Consider the following 19886-nt stretch of genomic DNA (forward strand, 5'->3'; position numbering starts at 1 on the left):
ATACCTGGCTAATTTTTGTATTTTTAGTAGAGATGGGGTTTCACCATGTTGACCATGCTGGTCTCGAACTCCTGACCTCAGGTGATCTGCCCGCCTCAACCTCCCAAAGTGCTGGGATTACAGGTGTGAGCCACTGCGCCCGGTCTTAAATTTATTTAAATCATAGACTTTTATTCTGAGGTAGGAAATATCTTTGAAATATGTGAAATACGCCAGGCGCATGGCTTATGCCTGTAATCCCAGCACTTTGGGAGATGAGGTGGGCGGATCACCTGAGGTCAGGAGTTCAAGACCAGCCTGGCCAACATGGTAAAACCCCATCCCTATTAAAAATACAAAAATGAGCTGGGCGTGGGGGCATGTGCCTGTAATCCCAGCTACCCGGGAGGCTGAGGCAGGAGAATTGCTGGAACCCGGGAGGCGGAGGCTGCAGTGAGCTGAGATCATACCACTGTACTCCAGCCTAGATGACAGAGCGAGACTCTGTCTCAGGCAAAAAAAAAAAAAAAAAAAAGGGAAATATGTGAAATGTTTTTTGTTTGTGTTTAAGATGCAGAAGATAAATGTATAATAGAAGGCAACAACTGCACATTTGTTCGTGACTTGAATAGAATTAAACCTTCAGGGAACACAGAAACATTAGGTAAGTGTCTTTCTGTTTACTTGATCCTTTTTGGATTGAAATAGGCTTTCCTCTGATTGTCCTTGTTTTATTTTCTTACAGAATTACTACTGAAGGAATTTTTTGAGTACTTCGGCAATTTTGCTTTCAATAAAAATTCCATAAATATTCGACAGGTAAATAATGTTTCACTAGTTATTAGTATCTGGTCTTCCACCGTAGTAATATTTAATTAACTGTTTTCAAAACACTCTAATGAATGTTATTTTATTTCTTTTCTATAGTAATTGCTAGTAACAAGGAGGTTGATGTCCAGAGAAGTTAGATGGCTTGACTAAGATCAGTCATCCCTTTATGCCAAAGAGCAAAAGCTAGCTCTTTAGCATCTGCCTTCTTATTATGCCATGGGACTTCTGTCCTCACTTAGTGTAATACTGTTTCCCTCACAATATGGAATACATTCCAGAAAGTTTCCTGAAAAATATTATTTACATACAGCTGTTTTTAAACTGGATTTGTGTCTATGGAATAAATTTAAGTCCCAAAGATAGATTTCAGTGATTCCCTCAATTTGAGCCCTTAGGGTTTAGGTTTGTTTTTTTTTTTTGTAGAGCAAATGAACTTATGATTTGGATTCTTCTGAGCACCTGGGATGAAAGACATTTTTTCTTTTAAAAAAGAAACTCAGGCAGAAGCCTAGACAAAATTTGTTTACAAGTGGGAGATAACTTGGCATAGCCCTCTGTTTGGGTTTATTTTGTTTAGCATTTGGCTACTTGATTACAAATCTTACAAGATTGGCTTCATAAAACACAAACCCAGATATACTTTCTCCTTATTTCTTCACCTCTCTTTTCATTCTTCCCTCTTACCCTGCTCATGGACTCTGTTAAAATAAAAGATTGGGGAGAGGAGAAAGGATTCATTCAGAAAGCTTTGCAAATGCAATCTAGAAGGAAAAAGTCATAAGCATATAAAGTTTGTCACCCTTTTTGTACTCCAAAGCTCAGAGATACTAAGCATGAAATAAGTTAGGGAATAAATAGTTGCTGCTCACATTGGGGAATTTTGACCATTGGCTTTGTAATAGTTAATTAAGTAATATTTATGGTATCATTTGAAAGAGGAAAAGATATGTAGACTAATGGCTTATATTGGTCATATGATTCATAGCTTTAGCTTTTCTTTCTCTCTCTCTTTTTTTTTTTTTTTTTTTTGAGGCAGAGTCTCACTCCATTGCCCAGACTGGAGTGCAGTGGCACGATCTTGGCTCACTGCAGCCTCTGCTTCCTGGGTTCAAGTGATTCTCCTGCCTCAGCCTCCTAAGTAGCTGGGATTACAGGCACGCGCCACCACACCTGGCTAAGTTTGTATTTTTAGTAGAAATGGGATTTCACCATGTTGGTCAGGCCTGTCTTGAACTACTGACCTCAGGTGTTCCACCTGCCTCCCTCGGCCTCCAAAATGCTTGGATTACAGGTGTCTTTTTTATTTCTGTGAGATACTATCTTATGTGGCAGAGCCCTGTTGTTGGATCTCTAGGAAGATAATGGAAACTTTTTAGTGTTTTAAATAAATAATGAATAATCCTTTGTTCCTGCTCTTTTTTCCTCATCTCATACTTGGGAAACATTAATTAATATATTTAATTTAAAGTTTCTAATTTTGTGTGTTTCTTTTTCTACCATAATAGGTATGCTTTTAGCAAGTCTCAGAAATAAATATGTCTTCATCTTACTTTCTGCCATTTTTAATCATTTTTTTCTCTTTTCATGCTCTACCTTGTCAGGTAAAAGTTATACTATTTTAAAAATGCTTTTGTCAGTTGACTTAGTCCAGATACCTCTTCTCTGAGCAATGACATCATCATCCATAGATGATAAGCCTAAGTTATTTCTCCAAAGAACACTCATAAAACTACAACTGGGAAAAGAAAACCACAAAAAATGAGAAGTACACACACCCAGCATGCATACATACTCAGTCCCCTGAAAAAGAAATTCTTTACTGTGTAAAGTTAATGCTGGTGTTTTATATGTTTTGACATTTTATTGAGTTAACGGTTTTTATATTTAAGCCCTTCATGTACAGTAACTCATTTTTTCTTCTGTGTAATGATCTATAGGGAAGGGAGCAAAACAAACCTGACTCTTCTCCTCTGTACATTCAGAATCCATTTGAAACTTCTCTCAACATAAGCAAAAATGTAAGTCAAAGCCAGCTGCAAAAATTTGTAGATTTGGCCCAGGAAAGTGCCTGGGTTTTACAACAGAAAGATACAGACCGACTTTCCGTATCAAATAATCAGCCCTGGGGGCTGGCAGCCATATTGCTACCAACTGTTCCGAACAGAAGGTCCTTTACCAAGAAGAAAAGAAAAAGGTCTGCAAATGAAAGCGTCAGAAACTTGTTAGAATCTTTAAAAAGTAACAGAACAGCAAATTTCACAGAAACCAATGAGAAGAGAACAGTTAGTACTCAGACATGATGACTGCTACGTTATGTGAAGAACTGGGCTTATCCTATCAAACTGTCTGTGGACTACTTGGAAAAACTGGTTTGAAACTTTCACAGATCTCAGCTTTCATCTGATGTCACTTTTCATGATCTTCTCATTGGCTCCTCTTAACCTGGTCTGAAGTTCTGGGATATTTTCAGTCTGATCAGTCTGATACTCAGTGGCACTTTATTAAAACATCAGCTGTGGAGTGTGGCAGCGCACACCTATAGTCCCAGCTGCTCGGGAGGCTGAGGCAGGAGGATCTCTTGAGCCCAGGATTTTGAATCCATCGTGGACAACATAGCAAGATTCCTTCTCTAAAAAAAATGAAAATAAACATAAGCCACAAGGAACGGGTGAAAGATTATTGTAATGTGCTTTAACTACATAGGTAAACTATACTAAACAAATGCTAAAACTCAGTTTTAGGATGAAACCGTTGTTGATATCCACATCACTCCCTGTTTAGAAAACATTTAAAACGACTTTTAGTTATGTACAATACGTTGGCAGTGAATACATGAAGCTTCAAGATTTGGTAGTGCTCTTGAATATGTATATTTGTATTTTTCAAGCGAAGTTCTCTTACATATACATTAAAGTGGGTTGATACTGATATCAAAAAATGTTTGTTTTTAGAACAGACATTTCGGTCAGTGCATTCTTAGGTATTCCACACCAAATATGATGACATCAATGGATTGCATTTTAAAAATATTGTTTGATTTTTGTTTTTAAAAATAAAAATCCTGTTTCTAACTAAAATGTGATATTCCCAGTATTCCTTCACATCTCTTTTGAGAACTCCCCACTTCCTGTAGGAAGTAGACATACTTGTCTCTCAGTATATGCAGAAAATTGGTTCCAGGACCATCCACGTACACCCAAATCTGCACACACTCCTTCAGTCCTGTGGAGCCCGTGCATGGGAGAATTCCACCTTGCGCATAAGCAGATTTTGCATCCGGTGAGAATACTGTATTTTCAATCCAAGTTTGGTTGGAAAAAATCTGTGTGTAAATGAACTTCGCAGTTCAAACCCATGTTGTTCAAGGGACAGCTATATGTTGAAATTTAATTTCCATTACATTCTCTGTGGAGTAACGGAGTTTCGCTCTTGTCGTCTAGGCCAGTATGCAGTGGCACAATCTCAGCTCACTACAACCTCTGCCTCCCGGATTAAAGCGATTCTCCTGCCTCAGCTGGGATTACAGGCACCCGCCACCACACCCAGCATTTTAATTTTTGTAATTTCAGTAGAGATAGGGTTTCACCGTGTTAGCCAGGCTGGTCTCGAACTCCTGACCTCAGGTGATTGCCCACCTTGGCCTTCCAAAGTGTTGGGATTACAGGCGTGAGCCACCACACCTGGCCTTTGTGGAGTAACTTTCTATTTAAGAAGCAAGTAAGCCCCAGGCATAGTGGCACACGCCTGTAGTCCCAGCTACTTGGGAGGCCGAGGCACAAGGACTGCTTGAACCTGGGAGGCAGAGGCTGCAGTGAGCTGAGATCACACCACTGTACTCCATCCTGGGCGACAAAGCGAGACTCTCTCTCAAAAAAAAAAAAAAGAAGTAGTATAGTGCTTAAAAACAGACTTGAGCCAGACTGGCTCCATGACAAGGTACTCAGTCTCCTGGGGCCCCCGTTTCATCTGTAAAATGGGGATCATGATCAGATCAACGTGAGGATTAAGCGACGGATGTAGGAAAATGCTAGGTCAGCATTTTCCTGGCATGAAGTAAATGTTACTTCTCTAACTGTTGCCTTTCGGTGTTTGTGGCATGTTATTACCTTTTTTGCTACTCAAAATTCAGATTTAGAGTTTATAGTACTTTAAAAAATTTTCCCATTTAGATTTTATGTCAGAAATTATAATGGGTTCTGCTTGGGATATTTTAAGAAACTCAGCATTGTTATGAAGCAAATGAATTCTGTGTCCTTGTGTCTATGCTATTGGATTCCACATTTGACACCAGCAAACAAATATCAATGTTCTTCTGTACAGGCAATGTCTTTAAAAGCCATTTTTCATTTGTTCTTTATTTTGTTGGGCTAGAAATCCATATTGATTTAAAAAACTTAAAAAGCATTAACCACTTAAGGGTTTCTAAATGAATTTTTTTTTTCTATTCACAGATATTTAGTCAGATATTTCCTATTTTAGGTTGGTGCTAGGTATAAAATGGTTATTTAAGCACATAAAGTATGTGTATGTGTTAGCATTTTCTTTTCTTTTTGGTAATTTGTAGGACAACCTTGACACTAGGCTGTTTTACTTTTCAGAATCAGATTTAATTATGTGATTAACTTTAAATCTACAAAGACTTTTTTTTTTGAGAGGGAATCTTGCTCTGTCACCCAGGCTAGAGTGCAGTGGTGCAATCTCGGCTCACTGCAACCTCCACCTCCTGGGTTCAAGCAATAATCCTGCTGCAGCCTCCCAAGTGACTGGGATTACATGTGCCTGCCACCATGCCCAGCTAATTTTTGTATGTTAGTAGAGACGGGGTTTCACCATGTTGGCCAGGCTGGTCTCGAATTCCTGACCTCAAGTGATCTACCTGTCTTAGCCTCTCAAAGTGCTGGGATTACAGGCGTGAGCCACTGCGCCCAGCCCATTGATGGTTTTTGTACAAAGGGATAATAAAAAAGCAATGCTTTTAGATGATTAATCTGTTGATACCTAGTAGTTTTAGATCATGGCTTTTTGTTGTTGTTGTTGTTTTTGAGATGGGGTCTTAGTTTGTTGCCCAGACTGTGCTGGACTGCAGTGGTACAATCTCAGTCTCACTGCCACCTCCACCTCCCAGACTCAAGCTATCCTCCCATCTCAGCCTGCTGCGTAGCTGGGACTACAAGGGTGCACCACTACTCTCAACTAATTTTTGTATTTTTTTGTAGAGACAGGGACAGGATTTCACCATGTTGCTCAGGCCGGTCTTGAACTCCTGGACTCAAGCAATCTGCTCACTTCAGCTTCCCAAAGTGCTAGGATTACAGGTGTGAGCCACCATGCCCAGCCATGATTCCTTTCTTTTGAAAATAATACATTTGGCCGGGCATAGTGGCTTACATCTGTAGTCCCAGCACTTTGGGAGTCCGAGGCGGGCAGATCATGAGGTCAGGAGTTCAAGACCAGCCAGGCCAACATGGTGAAACCCTATCTCTACTAAAAATACAAAAATTAGCCAGCTGTGGTGGCAGGTGTCTGTAGTCCCAGCTACTCAGGAGGCTGACGGAGGAGAATTGCTTGAACCTGGGAGACAGAGGTTGCAGTGAACCGAGATCACGCCACTGTACTCCAGCTGGGGTGACAGAGCAAGACACCATGTCGGCAAAAAAAAAAAAAAAAAAGCGAATTTGAGTACTTGAGTTACTTGAGTATAGGTTTTGTCATTAAGTTAGATAAAATTTGGCTGTTAAATTTTCCACAAAAAGCCAGAAGGTAACTGTCTCTCATATGCCTCAGAAGAGTCTTTCTCCTTAGTGTTTAATAAGAAAGTAAAGCTTAAGCAGTTTGAAGCTATCAGCAGGAAGTAACAGCTCATGGCTTACGTATGATTGTATGTAAAGCCTTATTATGAAAAATTCTTTACATATATACTTGGAAAGAAATGAAAACTTGACCAGAAATCACTTTTCATCTTGGTATGAGGTTGGAATATTTATTTTAAATACTTGAAAGACTTATTTGGGTTTCCACAATGAATTCAATTACTTGTGGATACAGATTCCAAAGAATATAAACATTACAATGTTCCTCTGGAATTCCCATGTAGCAACTCTCAGAAAGTATCTGCTGTGGATAGAATCTTTAATCTGTAGTATCTGTGATACAGGATATATCAAATCACAAATTATTTAAAAAGGTACTTTATCTTTTAAATGTAATTGCTCGTGTTTTATGTTATCTGTGTTGTGTATCCACGCCCTTTCAGTACTCAGTGGAGTCAAAGCTAGATTAAAAGCATTATTCATGTTTCTAGGATGAATATATTGAAAAAATTTTCCCCCATCGCAGAGTTTCTAAGCTTCTAGAATGTGGTGCTAAGGCATATTTTAAAGAGAGTGTTAAAAAGGTCTAACTTGGCTGGGCATGGTGGCTCACGCCTGTCATCCCTGCACTGTGGGAGGCCAAAGTGGGTGGATCAGTGGAGGTCAGGAGTTCAAGACAAGCCTGACCAACATGGTAAAACCCCGTTTCTACTAAAAATACAAAAAGTAACTGGGCGTGGTGGCGGGCACCTGTAATCCCAGCTACTCAGGAGGCTGAGGCAGGAGAATCACTTGAACCCGGGAGGTGGAGGTTGCAGTGAGCCGAGATTGTGCCACTGCGCTCCAGCCTGGGTGACATCGAGACTCCACCTCAAAAAAAGAGAGAAAAGAAAAACATTTAACTTGAAACTCTAGATACTATACTCTGATGAATACATGGCATGGGGAAAATACCTAATTTGGAACAGGCCAAGTCTAAATTAATGAAAAGTTGGCCAGGCCTAGTGCTCACTCCTGTAATCCCAGTACTTTGGGAGGCCGAGGTGGGCAGATCACTTGAGGTCAGGAGTTCAAGAGCAGCCTGGCCAACATGGTGAAACCCTGTCTCTTCTAAAAATACAAAAATTGGCTGGGCGTGGTGGCACACGCCTGTAATCCCAGCTACTCGGGAGGCTGAGGCAGGAGAATCATTTGAACCTGAGGGTCAGAGGTTGCAGTGAGCTGAGATCACTCCACTGCACTCCAGCTTGGGTGACAGAGTGAGACTCTGTCTCAAAAATAAATACATTTAATTGTTAGAGAAAAAACTGTAGGTTGTTATTTTTGCCTGGGTTTATTTTGAAGTGTGGCACATTGAAAAGTTACTGTAATGGATGCTATCAAATAAAATGGAGCAAACTATGAAAAGATTCCACATTAAGCCTACATCATGCTCCATGTCGCTGAGCATATGACATTTCTCTCTAGTTCTACCCTGTCTTGAAAACTGGAGTAAAAGGTGGGTTATGAAACTGGCTGATTAACAAGGAAAGCAAGCTCACTAATAATTGTATGAAACTTTACTATGGAGAATTTTGAACACAGGCAAAAGTAAACAAAACCATAATGAACTTGGCACACATCCATCACCTCTTTCAACAATTCATGACAAATTGCCTTTAATTTATAACCCTATTAACTTACCACTTCTATATTATTTTAAGCAAATTCCATTCTGCCATTTCATCTGTAAATTTGTAATATTTCTAAAAGATAACTTTTGTTCTAATGTAATCACAAAATCATTGTCAGACCAAAATGAAACAAACAAAAACAGTAATTCTCTAATAAAATCATATTTGATTACTGTTCAAGCTCCCCATTGTCTTGTGGATATCACAATGGCTTTTTCCTAGTGCAGTTGTTTGAATCAGTATCCAATTAGAGTGCACATATTGTGATTGGATGGTCTGTTTCTTAACTCTCTTACACTCCAGGTTTCTACTTCATCTCTTTTTTCGCTTACAATTTATTGAAGATAGAGGATTGTCTTAGGGACCCGTTCTACAACATAGATTATGCTGATGATGTCAGCACATATGATTGTTCAACATTGTTCACATGAGCTGTTCAACATTACTTAATGACTTGAAAATATTTTTTATTAGTTTTAGAAAACAATTTTCAAATATTGCTTTGGCTACATTCGCCTTCGTTCCTCTGGGATTCCACTTAACATTTATTAGTTCTTTTTGCTTAATTCCCTATGTCTCTTCTATATTTTCCTGTATTTTCTACTCTTGTGTCTCTCTCCATTCCAAGAATTTACTACTTTTTTTGTATGTTTGTTTGTTTTTGAGACAGGGTCTCGCTCTGTCGCCCAGGGTGGAGTGCAGTGGCGTGACCTCGGCTCACTGCAACCTCCTCCTCCGGGTTTCAAGCAGTTCTCCTGCCTCAGCCTCCTGAGTAGCTGGGATTACAGGTGCCCGCCACCACACCCAGCTAATTTTTGTATTTTTAGTAGAGATGGGGTGTCACCATGTTGGTCAGGCTGGTCTTGAACTCTTGACCTCAGTTGATCCACCTGCCTTGGCCTCCCAAAGTGCTGGGATTACAGGCATGAGCCACCGTGTTCGGCCAGAATTCTGACCTATATAACAGTTTATCAGTTTTTTTCATCTGTGTCTAATTTTAAAAATCCACTTACTGAATTCTCAATTTCAGTATTTTTTTTTTTTTCAGTTTGACACAGTTATTTTAAAGCCTGTGTCTGATAACTTGATCATGTGGTTCCCCTGTGGGTCTGTTTCTGCTTTTCATGATTTGACTTCTCTCCTGGTATACCTGGTGGTGGCAGTGGTGGCTTTGTATGTTGATATTGGCTGGGAGAAATAGTAGGAATTACTTCGAGGGAGGGTGGTGTTTTCTCTTCCTTCAGAAAGGATTTACTTTTGTTTCTGGAAGGTGAGTAGGGGTATTTATGATCCTGGATCACTTTAATCCGGAAAGGGTTTGAGATTTTCAAGTTGGATTCAATTCCAGATTCTAGTTCGTCGTTACTCGCACTGTGTTGGGGAAGATCTCAGTCCAAAGCCTGGAGTGCTGACCAGGGCCCCTTTTCCTTGGTGGGCCCTGAAGTCCTTTTTGTCTCCTATCCCTGCAAGTCTTTTGAAACCTCTGCTCCATCTGATCTACCTCGTCAGCAGATGTCCCTCGGGGGAAGCAACCCCAAATACCAGGCTCACCTGTTTAAGTCTGTTCCTTCACAGTTTTGTAATTTTTCACTGCCTTGTTAGCATTCTGATGCTTTCAAGCAGCTGTTTTGTTTTTCCAAGCTTCTTTCTCTCTTTCTCTCTCTTCCTTCCTTTCTTTCCCTTCCTCCCTTCTTCCTTTCTTTCCCCTTCCTCCCTCCCTCCCTCTTTCTTTCTCTTTCTTGATTCTTTCTCTTTCTTTCTTTTCTTTCTCTCTCTCTCTCTCCTCTCTCTCTCTCCCCCCTTCCCCCAATCTCTCTCTCTCTCTCTCTCCAAGCAGCTGTTTTTGTTTTTCCAAGCTTCTTTCTCTCCCTTTTTCTTTCTATGTCTCCCTCCATCTTTTCTTTTTCTTTCCTTTTCCTTTTCTTTTCTTTTCTGTTGAGATGGAGACTCACTCTGTCAGCATGTACCACCACACCCAGCTAATTTTTTACATTTTTAGTGGAGACAGGGTTTCACCATGTTGGCCGAGTTGGTCTCAAACTCCCGACCTCAGATGATCCACCTGCCTCGGCCTCCCAAAGTGCTGGGATTACAGGCGTGAGTCACCGCACCTGGCCTATTTTGCCAAGCTTTTCTGGTTGTTTTCATTCAGTGAGAGAGTTGATGGATATTACCTAGTCTGCCATTACTGGACATCATTCTTTTTGACTCCAGCTTCTAATCTTTATATATATTTTATCTTATAGGAATGTGTACTATTTAGTTTGCTTCCTTGTAAGAAGCTTTCAGATGTCTCACTTGCTGGTGCCTGTTCAATTAAGCTTTGGATAACAGTACAAAATTTGGCCAACATGAATGCCTAGTTCACCACTAATGAAAGCTGGGCACTGCAGATGTTCTGCTGTGCTTCAAAAATCAGAAGTTGCCAGCTTTTATATCTAGACTGTGATTTCCTCATAGAGGATTTTGTATATGCCAATTCAAAGTTTAAATTTGTGCCATGTGTGAATAAGTGCACAAAATGCCCAAATAAGAATGAGAAAAATATCTCCTTTTCCCATCCATATTGAGATACCTGAAACAGCTATGAAATACAGTTTTTCTTCCAGTTTTCCAAAATACTTATTTGGGTTGAGACCAAGAATGGAGCATTTTAGGCCAAAATGCTTTTTGAAAATTTTATGATTTATGACTTTAGAAAAAATCTCTTTTGGACTTTAAGCATGTTATTTTTAGGATGTCTTATTCATGAACAAAACAAATTTTTTACATAGGTGAAATAATTTAGGTGTTTGTATAAGTCAGTTATCTCTATAATATATGACTTTTATATTTGTGTTTTTCAGTTACATTCAGTAGCCCACATTTGTTTAGTAACAAAATTAACAAAAATTGCTGTCATTATTTTGAGTTAATTTTCAACTTGTATTTTTAATTTGCTAAATACATTCTAGCACTATTGTATTATCAGAGACCTTAATTCAAGTCTTTAAATATTTAATAAAATTATGTTAAAAACTGAAATTATTTGATGTTTTAATTTTGATTGCTCTGGACAAAGACAGTATTTACATCTTGATGCTTCAGGATAAAAGTTGCGTTAAACAGTACTTGAATTTAAATGTGGTTTAAAATGTTTCTTAATTCTAAAGCTTTTTGTAGTTTCTATTTTCTAAGCAATATTAGCTATATTGGATCTTCTAGATGAAAGATTTGACTATGATTAAATATGTACAGTGCCATCCTGGAATAGATTTTATTCATAGATTAATAAAATATGTGCAGCATGATTTAGGAGAAAATATTTTAGGACATTAAATTTAGTTACATAAGCTACAGTCTGTTTTAAATTCTGTGCAACCAAAATCTGTTTTGCTTTAAAAAGAAAAAATGTTCAAATTTCACTGGGAAATGTAGAGTATTTGTTTTCCAAGACCATCAAAATTATACCCAATCATACTTTTAGGAAATTTTCAAAATATTAGATTTAGCTTTTCAACGTAATGATGATGATTATTGTTTAATTTTCTTACCTGCACTTACCAGTATTAAGAACACTCTGATTTCGTTACATGTTTCTTATAGTACCTCCTTGGTTCAAATGTAATTCTTTTCTGATATTGAATAAACTGTAATGTCACCTAGCACAATGCCTGGTATATATTTGGTAATCAATACACATTACTTTCTTTCCCTTATCATGTTCTTAGCTACTGATTTCTAAAGGTATTGAGAAATGGTCGCAAGAAAAATTTAGGAGCTCAACTTCCATTCTAAATCTTTAAACTTCTTTTTCTAAAAGAAAGATTCCAACTAACGCATGATATTTTAGGCGTAATTCTGTACCGACCTCTGAGACTTCTATCCTCAGGAGCACACACCCTGGAAAATCTCCCCGTGAGTGTGATTGCAATCTGAATTTGATGGAATAGTCATTCCCTTGACTGAGTTGCATTAGATTGCAAAGGTGATGGTATAATTATTCCTGTGATTATATTATATAATATGACTCCTTCTTAGTAAGCTGGAGAGAGAAATTCCTGCTGGCTTTGAAGAAGTAAACTGCCATGTTTAAGAGGGCCATATGGCTAGGACCTGAGGGTGGCTTCTAAAAGTTGAGAGCAATTCCTGCTGACAGCCAACAAGAAGTCAGGGCTATCAGTCCCAGCCAAAAGGAGACTGTGAGAGCTTTATTCATAACAAGTTTGCCACCAAAATATATGTATTGTGAAAACCACCACTAAATTAACCCATTTATGCCTAATGTTCCATTATTGGAATGCTAAGCTTGTGGGAGTTATTTATATCCTGTTGAAGGTCATTGCCAAGGTCTGATTCCCCGCCCCTCCCCCCACCCCCAATTTGCAACCTGTGGCATAAATGGGTTAAGGCTAAAATGGGAAAAACAAAGAATCATATCAACATTGCTGTTATTGGGTATGTAGATTCAGGCAAGCCCACCGTCTGATCGACAAAAGAACCATCAAAAAATGTGAGAGGGAGGCTGCCAAGATGGAAAAGGGCTCCTTCAAGTATGTCTGAGTCTTGTAAAAACTGAAAGCTGGATGTAAGCAAGGTTTCACCATTGCTAACCCCTGTGGAAATTGGAGCCACCAAGTATTATGTAACCATCATTGATGCTCCAAAACAGGCTTTTAAAAAAGCATGATTATGGGCACATCAGAGAAACATTCTCTAGAGCTTCCATAGGAATACAGCTCTTCCAATACCCTGATTTTTAGGATTTCTGGGCTCCAGAATGGTAAGATAATGAATTTGTGGTATTTTAAGCCACTAAGTCTGTGAGAATTAGTGCAGCAATGGAGAAATAATGCACTCAACATCAGAAGAGCCTCTTAACATGGAAGAAACCAAAACAAAGTAACTCGAAGGACAGAAACTATACAAGAACAAGAGCCTCTCAAGGATGAAAACTTTTCCTATACTTAGAGAGGCAATATACTTGCAAAAACAAGTGAATATATGCATCCACTAAAGAATAGTATCATACATATACATAGCAAACACTCAGAACAAAAAATTCTTGAAAAGTGAAATATAATAATGGAATTTTAAAATACAATATAAGGGCTGGTGAATAAAGTTAAGGAAATTTCCCCCAAGCAAAGATTAAAGAAAGATAATAGGAGAGAGAAAACAAGAAAGAAAAAGTAAGCAAATTAAAGGAGCAGAGCAGTAGGTCCAAAATCTGAATAACAGAGGAAATCATCAACAAAAAAATTTGCCGGAACTGAAGGATATGCACTGTCAACTTGACAACATTCACTGAGTAACCAGCACAATGTGTAAAAATAAACTCACACTAAAGCACATTACCATGAACTTTGATGGGTACAATTAGAAGATTCTATAGGTCTCCAGGAAGATGGGGGATGGGGAGAGAAGGAAAGATTATGTACAAAGAAACCAAAGGGCATATGAAAAGGAATATATCAGGAATCAATATAGGTTTGATCTTTTTAACATCATCGTGGAGTAGCAAGATAATGGTCAGTGCCTTCAAAGTTCTGGTGGAGAAAGACTTCTAACCTGGAATTCTATACCTAGCCAAACTGTCATAAATTGATGGAGGAAAAAATATTCTTACAGAAGCACCCTTACTATTTCACTGAGGGGTGTCTTCCATCAAAATGAAAGAGCAAATCAAGAAAGAGGAAGATGGAATTCAGAGAAAAAAAGGAGGAAATTGAAGAGAATATCATATGATAGGAGATCTCTGAAATGCCCAAGGAACAGTCCTTGAAGTTCTTTTCTTTTTTTTCTTATTGATTTTTTTATTTTTACCATCCCCATGGATACCATGGATGAAGCTCTTTTCTATCAACAACAACTCACCATGAAATTATTACCTTTTTTCAAATGGAGTATAATTGGCCTATCAGAAACTATGCATATCTAAAATGTACAATCGTGTAAGTTCTGACGTGTACATCAATCACCAAAATCAGGATACTAAATATGTTCGTCACCTCCAAAGTTTTCATGATGCATCGTTGTATCCCTCCCTCTTCTTCTTTTCTGCCTCTGCTCCATTCCCAACCCAGGCCCTAGGCAAGCACTTACCTGCTTTCTATAACCATAGATATTTGTATATTCTAAAAAATATTATAAGGGGAAGATACAGTATGTATTCTGTCTGACTTCTTTTAATCTGCTTAATTGAGTTTCATCCATGTTTTTGCATATATTGATAATTTTTTTTTTTTTTGAGACAGGGTCTCTGTTGCTTAGGCTGGAGTGTAGTGGCATAATAATGGCATAGTTCAATCTTTTATTGCCGAATATTGTTCCATTTTATTAATCATTTGGGTTGTTTCCAGTTTGGGGCTGTTATAAGTAAAACTTCTGTGACCGATCGTATACAAGTCTTTATATGAACATGTGCTTCCTTTTTCTTGGGCAAATGCCTAGGAGTGGAAGTAATGCATCACATAGTATATATATATTTGGCTTTTCAAAAAATTGTCAAATTGTTCTCCAAAGTGGTTTTAAATTTCACTTTCTTATGATATGTATATTAATAGTTCCACTTCTTCCTCACCTTCACCAACATTTAATATCGTCAGGCTTTTAAATTTTAGCCATTTAAAGATGTTATAGTCACTCTTTATAAGAAGGATGGACCCTCACCCAGAATTTGTTTCAGATTCCAATATTGATAATGCCACGCTCACACACAGACACACACCCCAAAAGATGTGAAAGGACTTGTTACATAATGAGTCTCTGAGAAGATCAGGGAAGGCTTCCCAGCTGGTTTGAAAATGGTTTGAGTGCTCGCTTCTGCAGCACATGTACTAAAATTGGAGTGATACAGAGAAGATTAGTATAGACCTGCACAAGATGACAGGCAAATTCGTGAAGTATTCCATATTTTAAAAAACGAAAATAAAAAGAAAATGGCTTGAGAGGCTGGGTGCAATGGCTCGGGCCTGTAATCCAAGCACTTTGGGAGGCCAAGGCAAGCAGATTGCTTGGGCCCAGGAGTTCGAGACCACCTTCGGTAACAGTGAGACCCTGTCTCCACAAATAATAATTTATGTGGTTTTTTTGTTTGTTTGTTTTGTTTTTTTTGAGACAGGGTCTTGCTCTGTCGCCCAGGCTGGAGTGCAGTGGCACGATCAGGGCTCACTGCAGCCTCGAATTCCTTGGCTCAAGCAATCCTTCTGCCTCAGCCCCCCCAAGTACCCCTAAGTAGCTGGCACTATGGGCACACACAACCATGCCTGGCTAATTTTTCTGAATTTTAATAGAGATGGGGTTTTGCTATGTTGTCCAGGCTGGTTTTGAACACCTGAGCTGAAATGATCCTCCTGCCTCAGCCTCCCAAAGTGCTGGGATTACAGGCGTGAGCCACTGTACCTGGCCTACAAATAATAATTTTAAAAAATTAGACAGGCATGGTGGCATCTGCCTGTGGTCCCAGCTACTCAAGAGACTGAGGCAGGAGGATCACTTGAGCCAGGGAGGTCAAGGCTGCAGTGAGCCACTATTGTGCCAGCTTGGGTGACAGAGTGAGACCTCATCTCAAAAACAACCACCACAAAGAAAATGGCTTGAGAGAGAAGGGAAGGAGACTAGCTTGGGGATTCAGTGGTGATTAAGAGGCGGGTGAAGAAGTGAAGATTCTTTTTTTTTTTTTTTTTTTTTGAGACGGAGTCTGGCTCTGTCGCCCCGGCTGGAGTGCAGTGGCCGGATCTCAGCTCACTTCAACCTCCACCTCCCGGGTTTACGCCATTCTCCTGCCTCAGCCTCCCGAGTAGCTGGGACTACAGGCGCCCACCACGTCACCCGGCTAGTTTTTTGTATTTTTTTTTAGTAGAGACGGGGTTTCAACGTGTTAGCCAGGATGGTCTCGATCTCCTGACCTCGTGATCCACCCGTCTCGGCCTCCCAAAGTGCTGGGATTACAGGCTTGAGCCACTGCGCCCGGCCTAGAAGTGAAGATTCTTAAACATAGGTCAGGGTCGTGTGGTTTAAACTTCCCACTGGCATTAAAGAAGGGAACGGCAGTTTTCTTATCAGCTTTTCCAGTTTGGCAGGAGAGGGAGAGGTGAGCTTCAAAGCTAGCTACCAAAATCAAAATTGAAGTCAGATACTTTATTACAAATGAGCATGTAATGGGGTCTGATTTTGGTGTTAATCTGCATTTCCCTGGTAACTAATGATGTTTACCATCTTTTCACCTGCTTACTGGCCATATTTACATCTTTTTTATTGAGGTGTTTGGTCAAATCTTTTGTGTTAAAAAATGAATTCTCAAAGTAATAAAAGCCATATATGACAAACCCACAGCCAACATCATACGAAATGGGGAAAAGTTGAAAGCATTCCCTCTGAGAACTGGAAAAAGACAAGGATGCCCATTTTCACCGGTTCTATTCTGTTGTATTCAACATAGTACTGGAAGTCCTAGCCAGAGCAATCAGACAAGAGAAAGAAATAAAAGGCATCGAAATTGGAAAAGAGAAAGTCAAACTGTCACTGTTTGCTGATGATATGACTGTATACGTAGAAAACCCTAAAGACTCATCCAAAGCTAGATCTGATAAATGAATTCGGTCTCAGGATTCAAAATTAGTAGGATTGCTTTACAAGACCAATCAAGTTGAGAATCAAATCAAGAACTTAATCTCCTTTACAGCAGCTGAAATAAAATAAAATAAAATACTTAGGAATACACTTAACCAAGGAGGTGAAAGATCTCTACAAGGAAAACTGCAAAACACTGCTAAAAGAAATCATAGATTTCACAAATGGAAACACATCCTATGCTCGTGGATGGGAAGAATCAGTATTGTGAAAATGACCATGCCGCCCAAAGCAATCTACAGATTCAATGCAATTCCCATCAAAATATCGTCATCATTCTTCACAAAACTAGAAAAAAAAAACCCTAAAATTCATATGGAACCAAAAAAGAGCCTACATAGCCAAAGCAATGCTAAGCAAAAAGAACATATCTGGAGGCATCACATTACCTGACTTCAAATTATACTAAGGCTATATTTGTCAAAATGGCATGGTACTACTGGTATAAAAATAGCCACATAGACCAATGGAACAGAGTAGAGAACCCAGAAATAAACCCAAATACATACAGCAAACTGATCTTCGACAAAGCATACAAAAACATAAATTGGGGAAAGGGTACCCTATTTAATACATGGTGCTGGGAAAACAGGTGAGCCACATGTAGGAGAATGAAACTGGATCTCCATCTCTCACCTTATACAAAAATCAACTCAAGACAGATCAAAGACTTAAATTTAAGACCTGAAACCGTAAACATTCTAGAAGATAACATCAGAAAAACTTTCCTGGACATCAGCTTATGCAAAAAACTCATGACTAAAATCCCAAAAGCAAACGCAACAAAAATAAAAATAAATAAATGGAACTTAATTAAACTAAAAATCTTCTGCACAGCAAAAGAAATAATCAGCAGACAACCCACAGAGTGGGAGAAAATATTCACAAACTATTCACCCAACAGAGGACTAGTATCCAGAATCTACAAGGAACTAAAACAAATCAGCAAGAAAAAACAAATAATCCTATCAAAAAGGGGCAAAAGGACATAAATAGAAAATTCTCAAAAGAAGGTGTACAAATGGCCAACAAGCATATGAAAAAACACCCAATATCACTAATTATTAGGGAAATGCAGGGGAAAACCATACTGAGATACCACCTTACTCTTGCAAGAATGGCCATAAGTAAAAAGTCAAACAACAGTCGATGTTGGTATGGATGTGGTGAAAAGGGAACACTTTTACACTGCTGACGGGAATGTAAATTAGTCCAACTCCTATGGAAAACAGTATGGAGATTCCTTAAAGAACTAAAAGTGGAACCACCATTTGATCCAGCAATCCCACTACTGGGTGTCTACCCAATGAAAAGAAGTCATTATATGAAAAAGACCCATACACATGCATGTTTACAGCAGCACGACTTGCAATTGCAAAGATATGGAACCAATCTAATTGCCCATCAACCAACAAATGGATAAAGAAAATGTGGTGCCTATATACACCACAGAAAACTACTCAGCCATAAAAGTAATGAAATAATGTCTTTTGCAGCAACTTGAATGGACCTGGAGGCCATTAGTCTAAGTGAAGTAACTAGGGAATGGAAAACCAAATATCATATGTTCTCACTTACAAGTGGGAGCTATGCTATGAGAACACAAAGCCATAGAATGATACACTGGACTTTGGGAACTTGGTAGGGAGAAGGTTGGGGGGAGTGAAAGATACAAGGCTGCATATTGGTACTGCTAAGGTGACAGGTATGCTAAAATCTCAGTAATCACCACTGAAGAACTTATCCATGTAACCAGAACCCACCTGTACCCCCAAAACTATTGAAATAAAAAAAATGAGGCCGGGCGCGGTGGCTCAAGCCTGTAATCCCAGCACTTTGGGAGGCCGAGACGGGCGGATCACGAGGTCAGGAGATCGAGACCATCCTGGCTAACACAATGAAACCCCGTCTCCACTAAAAATACAAAAAAATTAGCCGGGCGTGGTGGCGGCGCCTGTAGTCCCAGCTACTCGGGAGGCTGAGGCAGGAGAATGGCGGGAACCCGGGAGGCGGAGCTTGCAGTGAGCCGAGATCGCGCCACTGCACTCCAGCCTGGGCGACAGAGCGAGACTCCGCCTCAAAAAAAAAAAAGAAATAAAAAAATGAGTTCTCACTGAGTTTTGAGTATTATTCGTATGTTGTGAATGCAAGTCCTATATCAGATAGATAATTTGCAGGTATTTTCTCCCCATTTGTAGCTTATCTTTGAAGTCTGTTATCAGTGTTTTTTGAAGAGCAGAAGTTATTAATTGTGATGAAGTCCAGTTTATCATCTTTTTCTTTTCTAAGTCATGATTTTGGGGTCCTATCTTTGCCTAACTCAAGGCAACAGATTTTCTCATTTATTTTCTTCTAGATATTTTATGGTTTTACATTTTACATTTATGTCTATAGTTCATCTGAAGTTGATTTTTATATTTGATAAGGAGTATGGAATAAAGTTCTTATGGGATACAGCAAAAGCAGTTCTAAGAGGAAAGTCCATAGCTATAAATGCCTACATTAAGAAAAAAGAGACTGGGTGCGGTGACGCACCCTGTATCCCAGCACTTTGGGAGGCCCAGGCGGGCGGATCACTTAGGTCAGGAGTTCTAGACCAGCCTGGAATACAAAAATTAGCAGAGCGTGGTGGTGTGTGCCTGTAATCCCAGCTACTTAGGAGGCTGAGGCAGGAGAATCACTTGAGCCCAGGAGGCCGAGGTTGCAGTCAGTAGAAACTGCACCACTGCACTCCAGCCTGGATGACAGAGAGAGACTCCATCTCAAAAAAAGAAAGGGAAAAAAAAAAAAAAAAAAAAAGATCTCACAAAACAGCCTAACTCTACACCTAAGAGAAATTGAAAAGGAACAAACTAAGCCCAAAGTCAACAGAAGCAAAGAAACAACAATCTGAGCAGAAATCAGGGAAACCGAGATGAGGAAAACAATTGGAAAGATCAGTGAAACTGAGTTGTCTTTTGAGAATCGAAATAAGATTGGC

At 39.2% G+C, this 19886-nt stretch overlaps 1 protein-coding gene and 1 non-coding gene across 2 annotated transcripts in view; both read left to right on the plus strand.

Annotated features, from left to right (window-relative positions):
- MTPA (mitochondrial poly(A) polymerase) overlaps window positions 1-8466 on the plus strand; it is a 42208-nt gene extending 33742 nt beyond the window's left edge. The window contains exons 7-9 of the mRNA XM_011738328.2: window positions 551-643; window positions 725-798; window positions 2748-8466. Coding sequence (XP_011736630.2) covers window positions 551-643; window positions 725-798; window positions 2748-3110 — 530 coding nt within the window. The 3' untranslated portion in view covers window positions 3111-8466. The remainder of the gene's footprint in view (window positions 1-550; window positions 644-724; window positions 799-2747) is intronic.
- Window positions 8467-15087: 6621 nt separating this feature from the next.
- On the plus strand, window positions 15088-15192 carry LOC112426396 (U6 spliceosomal RNA). Its single transcript, XR_003017697.1, has one exon. It is a non-coding gene; the product is annotated as a U6 spliceosomal RNA (small nuclear RNA).
- The last annotated feature ends 4694 nt before the right edge of the window (window positions 15193-19886 follow it).

Source organism: Macaca nemestrina, chromosome 9 (assembly GCF_043159975.1).
Source record: "Macaca nemestrina isolate mMacNem1 chromosome 9, mMacNem.hap1, whole genome shotgun sequence".
Classification (NCBI taxonomy): Eukaryota; Metazoa; Chordata; class Mammalia; order Primates; family Cercopithecidae; genus Macaca; species Macaca nemestrina.